General features: G+C 44.4%; 1 protein-coding gene across 1 annotated transcript in view; it reads right to left on the reverse strand.

Annotated features, from left to right (window-relative positions):
- Positions 1 to 7772, reverse strand: part of fgfr2 (fibroblast growth factor receptor 2) — a gene marked incomplete in the record, with an annotated part of 61159 nt that overhangs the window by 10937 nt on the left and 42450 nt on the right. Inside the window, 5 exon segments of the mRNA XM_014021153.1 lie at positions 855 to 1045; positions 1444 to 1554; positions 2944 to 3065; positions 6358 to 6497; positions 7277 to 7476. Coding sequence (XP_013876607.1) covers positions 855 to 1045; positions 1444 to 1554; positions 2944 to 3065; positions 6358 to 6497; positions 7277 to 7476 — 764 coding nt within the window.

Here is a 7772-nt window from a genome sequence, read left to right on the forward strand (position 1 = left end):
GGTTAAAAAAGAACAGAACTTTTCCATAAATTAACTCTGAAACAGCAAAATATGTGTGAATCAACACTGAAATACGGTCAGGCACGATGCTGAATCCATGTTGAAATTGTACAAAAAGTGGTCAGTGACTGACTTGTTGAAACAATGTTAGGTTTTCAACCATAACTGATACTATATTAGTGTTGATTCAACATTGATTAGATTACATTTCAATCCTTGAAATACGACTATGAAACATTGATTCCGTAACATTGTTTCAACATTGGTTATTTGGCTACAATTAGACGATTGTTTGATGGTTGATTCACCATCAATCATTGACCTTAACCAAATATCAACTTTTTTTGACCACAATTCAACATTGAACATTTTTGCTTTCTGGAAAGATGCTAAAAAAATATTTTACGAAACATTAAACTATCCATAAATCTCTTGCAAAAAGTGATGAGACATGAACTGAGCAGACAGACATGCCTGGATAAGTGGAGATTCCTCAAATTCTTGGCCATACTGTATATACTGCCTCTGAAGGTATACAGAAATGTGCATACTAATGGTGCATGTGCGTGTGAAGGTCACATTCCAACAGCGAGCAGAGCCGCGAGGCTGGGTTTGGCCAACGTGGCTGGAGCCCCATTGTGAAAACTCCCCAATTTTTCTGCACAGAGGGGCTTTTGTCATGGACTGAGAGACAATGAAGGGATTGGGCCGGGGGGCATGAGTGGTGTTTTCGGGGGACAATGTTCCCACAAGCTTTAAAAACCTTCCTGAAAACTGTTGTCGGACCTTCTGGCAGGGAACGCCCAAGCGCCCGGCCGGTAAACGGTTAATATGAAACATTTTGAGCTTCTCACCTTCTGCGATGCGAGGTACTCCATGCCCCGCGCCACCTGGTACGTACAGGAGACGAGGTCTTTGAACGTGAGCTGTTCATCGGAGACGCGGGCGATGTCGTAGGAGTACTCCATGCCGGGTGGCCTGCGAGCTCTGAGGTACTCCCTAAGGTTTCCTTTAGAGGCATACTCAACTATCACATATAGGGGTCCTGCAAGTGACAAGAACCAAGAGTTTAAACCTGTTCCAATTTATTCACGTCATTAAAACATTGGAACACCTTCTGGAACATCAAATGTTTTGATGAGTTTAAGTGTTTGAGGCCAATCAAGTTGCCTTTCAAATACAAGAGGACATTTTTCTTTTCCAAATGGTAGTTTTGACTTTATTTTAAGGAGCTACCTTCATCTTTCATATACAACATCACATCATCGGCAAAGAAAATTACCCAAAAAAAGACAACATAAAGCAAACACTTTTTTACTGTCTTTACCAGACTGAAAAGTTTAGGGATGCTTCTGGCCTCCAGGGGCATCCAAAACAAAACCAGTTTGTTTTCTAACATCGTTAAATTGGAATTTTAGCCTAATGACCCCCCATATATCTCACCGTCCTGAGTGCAGGCTCCCAGAAGGTTGATGATGTTCTTATGTTTGCCKATCATCTTCATCATTTCCATCTCTGACACCAGGTCAGACAGGTCTTTCTCTGTGGCGTCGTCTGAAAACAGGAGAGTTTACAATGAAGATCTGTTGAATCTGGTTTCTACGTGCTATTTTCAGCTCCGTAATATCTCTAAACTCCGGCTCCTGTTGCCTACCTCAGACTTGAAAATGGTAATTCATGCCTTTATTTCTACCCGCTTAGACTATTGTAACAGCTTGTTCACCTGTCTTAACCAAAAACAGTTAAATCGACTTCAGCTTGTCCAAAACTCGGCAGCAAGACTCCTAACTCGAACCTCTAAATTCGCCCACATCTCCCCGATCCTAGCAGAACTTCACTGGCTTCTGGTTCAAAATCCTGGTCCTCACCTTCAGAGCTCTTCATGGCCAAGCCCCTGAATACATTAAAAGTCTCATTTCCCCTTACAACCCCAGATGAGACCTCCGCTCACAGGATCAACATCTCCTTATGGTTCTCCTCACTTGCTTTAAGACCCGTGGTGACCGGTCCTTCTCCTCTGTGGCCCCCAGGCTCTGGAATGAACTCCCATTTAATCTGCGATCCCTTGATAACATTGTCTCCTTCAAGATACACCTAAAAACACACTTTTTTACTCAAGCGTTTAGCTAACCATTTCACCATTAATGCCAGCCCTCCATTGGGAATGCTCGCCAACTGTGTTTTTCTATTATTGAACATACGGTAATTTTTCTCTCACCCATTCTCTAGGTTTTGTTTATTATTATATATTTTGCTTTGCATTGACCATGTATCTGAGTTACAATTTTAGAATTTAATCTTATCTTGATTTGATGTTTCATTACATTGCTTATGTTTTATATTGTTTCATTCTATCTTTCCACCATTTTACATTGTTAATGATTGTACAGCACCTTGTGAATATATTTCTGTGAAAGGCGCTTTATAAATAAAGCTTTACRTACTTAATGTACGGAGAAGGTCAGCCAAACCCAGACTACAAGGCGATCCAGTCTGTAGGTTTTTCAGGTGAAGCAAGGCTAACACAGATGTGGGCTAAAGTTACAGAATCCAGCTTGCACCGTATCAAGACTCATCCTAAACACATCCTTCTGCAGTACCGGATCCTAACTGCTCCCTGCAGGATCCCCAAACCAGTTCCGTATCCCCCCCCCCCACCCTCCTGCTTTCATTAACTACAGCAGCACCTCTTTGTTTGGGTGCTGACTGCGCTCCAACCAGCTGCTGCTCTGGGGTCAGGTATGTGACCACCCCTAGCCCCTTCCATCCCACCTCCCTCGAGCCGTCACTCAGCAAGCAGCAATAATGAAGACGGCCCAAGGCTCCACCTTGCACCTTTGCTGAACCCTCGCTACCAAATAAATCACCTACAGAATATCCTCAGCTTGTCCACAAGTCCAAACAAGGAGATCTGATTTTAAACCCAACAAGAGTCCCACTCACCTTTCAGCATTTTGACTGCAACAGTCACAGCCTCCTTAGGTTTGTCCTTATCGATGCCCAGCGCTTCGGCCATCACAACTTGACCAAAGCAGCCTTCGCCTAAAGGTTTACCCAGAGTCAACCTGCAGCCACACAGCAAACACAAAAAAAGCAAAAAGCAGAAAAACAAGAAGCCGATTAGCAGCTGAAATTTGTCACATCGGATTGTTGCTTTGACTTTTGTCGACGCAAACAGGTCGGATAGAGAGCGAGAGCGACGGAGTTAAAGAAAACCAGGCGTGGAGCCAGTTTCCCAGCCTCGCCCCCGTCTCTTTTTAACCACATCACTTTCTCTGCTTCAATCAGATCTCTCTGTGAGAGTGCTTTATTGGCTCGGCGGCTGCAGCCGGAGCCAGAGCGGTAGGTAAGGAAAGCAGACATGGCAAAGATAATCGCCTGATAAAGCCAGAGAGAGCCACTTCTTTCTAAAGTGTTTACCCCAGCTTGGCATGTTCGAGTACACACACTCTTTACAAGTCATTACTCAGGGATTAGCTTAGCCCTGCGTTAGCTTGTGATGGATGCTTTGTTTTACCAAAAAGGTGGAGAAACAGCTGAAAGTAAAGACTGAAAATAAAAAAAACTAAACTCTTTCACATGCACTGATCAGGTTTGCCTTGAGTCAGCTCTGTCTGCTAGCAAAATATCTCACAAACCACTTGACAAACTTTCATTCATTTTTGGAGTCAATCCAAATCTAGATGGGCGCCACAGCTATCAACCCTAGCCAACACATAAACGGCTAACTTGGCAAACAAAAATGTCGGTTTTACAGATATTGAGCTAAAACTTGGTGTGGTAGTAGCTGAGAGTCATCCTCAACACGTGCTCCAGGCTTTTCCTTTATTCTTTTGTTAAATATTGCGTTTCATCAGACCTGCAGCACAAGTTTGACCCTTAAACTAACCATGTACCTGGGGCTTGTTCACTTGATTGACACGTGTTTGCCCCGCCCCCAAGCCTGTTGCCCAGGCTAAGTAAACACTGCATAAAGCAAAGCTGTGGGGCCCGAGGACGGCACCCTGCTGCAGAAACACAATCCCCAGTCTGTCCACACACACTCAGCATGCTCAATGGCAGCCATTCTGTCCATCCGGCCACGCATAATCTGTTTGTTTTTAAGGGGTTTCTGCCTCCAAGCAAACAGCAAAAGTTAGCATTCCTTAGAGTTCTGCGATCACAACGTGATCCCTGAGGCTGAAAGATTTTCAGCCCTAAACCTGTCTACCACTGAAACTGGATTTAAAAAGACTACCACAGCCAAATGATCTTAAAAAACAAAATATAGCTACAACCCAGTCATTAAATCAGCCGATTTTATAGGTGTTGAGCTAAAATGCTCAAACGTCTGTCGTCACCTTGCAGCCCGTCTCCTATCTCTGTAACAGAGAAGAACCGAAACCCCAGCCGAGCTCATTCCTCTGGCATGACGACGAGGCTCCAAACACGCCCAGACGTGCAGGCGAAAGCTGCGAACGCTAACCGCCAATTAGCACGACACTGCTCCTTATTAGCGACAGAAGCGCTGGCGAGCCGAGGGGGAGCAGGAAGCTCGGCTGCAGCTGGAACGATGACGCGGAAAAGGAGGGCAGCGCGCCAAGTTCAGCGGTTTTACTGCAGCAGCAACACGTGAATCAGCAGCAGTTATCTCAGACACCACAAACATTACGCACCCATTAGCTGCAGCTAAAATAAAACAAAGGTTTTCTAATGGTTGAAATAAATACCGCACTGTACCAGTAAATACCCGCAAACATGACGTCTTAGTACCGGTAAGACCTCATTTTGTAATCACAGCACACTATGTAATAATGTAATAAAATCAGGCTTCAAAATGCAATAAACTCACACTAATATCACATTATGTAATAATTGCCGCAAAATGTAATAAAGTCCTGATGCATCTCAGTAATCCAGGTAAAAAATCAAAAAGAAAAAACATGTATAGGTCTTCTGGACGGGTTCTTCTCTAATGAAACGTTTCGTCTCTCCTCCAAGAGACTTCTTCAGTCTGAGAGTTTCAGGCWAAATTCAGGCTTTTAAGCMCTGCCTCCATGTGACTGAYACTCACATCACATGGCTATCGTTCACACCTAATTAACACTTATTGTTAACAGGGGGTGGAGTGATACTGCCAATGGCAGCATTGTAGGAGGGGGACAACTGAAAACGGAGGCCTCCACCTCTGTTTAATGATGGACGGTCTTTCTTCACAAAAATGGCTTCTTTTACTCCTCTCTCAAACCAACGTTCCTCTCTATCAAGAATGAGAACATCCTCATCTCTGAAAGAGTGACCGCTGGCCTGTAAATGAGTGAAAACTGCAGAGTTCTGGCCATTAGATGTAGCTCGTCTGTGTTGGGACATTCTTTTGAACAGTGGGTTCTTTGTTTCCCCGATGTATAACTGGTCGCAGTCCTCCTGGCACTTAACAGCATATACTGTACAACGTTGCTCTGTTTGTGCCGGGGCACCGGATCTTTGGGGTAAACCAGCCTTTGCCGTAATGTGTTTTGGGGTTTGAAAGCTACTGGGACATCATGTTTAGAAAATAAACGTCTCAGTTTCTCCGAAACACCCGCAACATACGGAATAACCACTGGTTTGGGTCTGGGTTTGGGGTCTTCATTTTCACCTGAAGGTTGCATGGAATCCTGTCTGTGTTTCCTGTCTGCTTTCAGGAAAGCCCAGTCAGGATAACCACACTGCTCCAGGGCCTGTCGTGTGTGTGATTTCTCTTTCTGCCTGGCTCCTGGGTTTGTAGGGACACTGTCTGCTCTGTGGTACAGAGTCCTGATCACTCCTAACTTGTGTTCCAGTGGGTGGTGGGAGTCAAAACGCAAATATTGGTCTGTGTGGGTGGGCTTACGATACACGCCAGTTTCCAACCGTCCTCCATCCGAAACCGAGACATCGCAATCCAGGAACGCCAACCTGCCATTTTTTCCATCCTCTCGTGTGAACTTAATATATTCATAGACAGAGTTGATGTGATCAGTGAAATGTTGGACTTCCTGGGCTTTAATTTTAACCCAGGTGTCGTCAACATATCTGAACCAATGGCTCGGTGGCACCCCTGAAAAGGATATCAAGGCTGTCTTTTCCACTTCCTCCATGTACAGGTTTTTGTTTTTTTTATGTAATAATGTTATTACATTTTGCGGCAATTGTTACAAAATGTGGTTGTGTAATAATCTGGTGCATTATGTAATAAACAATCAAAAACCAGTATTTCTGTTCATCCTAATCAATATACTTTAATAACTGTCATGTTGCAAGTACTACATAATTAAATCTTTAGAACTTTGGTCAATAAACACCGAACTTCTCATAAAAACACCAGCGAGCCGAAGGTACGAAACGAGCGGCACTCACATGTCTCTGGGGAACTCCCACCGCGGGTCCTCCGGCAGGTCGTACTCCGGTATGGGCACGTCGGTGGCGGAGCTCCGCCGCGTGGTGATGCGCACCAGGGGCGTGTTGGAGTTCATGGACGAGCTGGAGTCCGCCGACACCTGCGGGACAAAGGAGGCTTGGCTGATCACCGCGGTCTGAGTCCAGTTGAAGCTCCGAGGCATCGTCCAGAGGAGAGTTTACGTTTGAAATCTTAGAAACTCAACCGGTTCTGCACCGGAGTCTGAACAGAATGTGCCTAATTACCGCACTTATTATTTTAACAACAGCACAGCGTGTCCCCGGGTCACAGCTGACATTTCATCTATTATTATGAAGTGAGCAACCGTAGTAATTTCTGTGAGTTTGTAATAAGTGCTGGCCTTCGCTCCTGTCCCCGGGGCTCATCTCTGCTGTCTCCACCCTGACCTTACCTTGACACGGTAATCAGTCGCTCTGCAGATCGCAATCCGACACTTTCTGAACATTTCTGGTCTCCCTTCAGGCAGAAGAAAGTCTCACATTTGGGGGGAAACAATAAAAATCTCTCTATGTAGGTTTAGGGTTTAGAAACGTGAAGAATTATCTCAGACAAAACAGTTTTATTCTTAATGTATGATGTGTTTTTTTCGAAAATAATGCAAAAAAAATGCAAAGAAGTCCAGGTTTAGACTTTCTGATATGTTTATCAAGCTTCAGTGTGAATAAAATATGGGTTTATGAGACTTGTTTTGGTTTTATTCCCATTTTGCACCAAAGATTTGGAAATGTTTATCAAGCTGGTTCAATAATAGAAGGTTTATGGGAAATATAAAGTTTACAAAAGCAAAGGTGAGTTGTTTGATGTGTTGTTTTCTCCTCTGTGCGTGTTAGATGCCTTTGGAACTCTTTATCTACTTTCTGTTACCTGGCGGCGCAGGGGGATCTGTTTGGTCAGTTTGTGGACCGCCGGCTGGCCACCGAAGTCGGGCTTCTTCGTGGTGTTCCTCATGCGGCACACCACCGCCGTGCCCACCATGCAGGCGATGATGAAGACGCCGACGCAGTAGATGGCGATCTCCACGTAGTCTGGGGAATCTGGCCCGGGGGGTTTCTCAAGGGCTGAGGACAATGATGTCAGAGCAGTTAGAGGCTGGAAGAAGAAGACCCTCATGTGTGACTTAAAACAGGCAGGAAAACGTCGACACGGACAGAAATATAAATATTTTGTAGCATCCTTGTTTCCTTTTAGCCAAAGGTGCCAGCACGCCTGACAGTGACTTTAATCGTGTTCGTGGGTTTTAAATCAGAACTTAGCGACAGAGTTGTAAAGTAACTAAGTACAAATACTTTGTTACTCTACTTAAGTAGAAATTTTTGTTATCAGTACTTTACTTGAGTATTTATTTTTCAGCGTA

Source organism: Austrofundulus limnaeus, unplaced genomic scaffold, assembly GCF_001266775.1.
Source record: "Austrofundulus limnaeus strain Quisiro unplaced genomic scaffold, Austrofundulus_limnaeus-1.0 Scaffold280, whole genome shotgun sequence".
NCBI classification, from domain to species: Eukaryota; Metazoa; Chordata; class Actinopteri; order Cyprinodontiformes; family Rivulidae; genus Austrofundulus; species Austrofundulus limnaeus.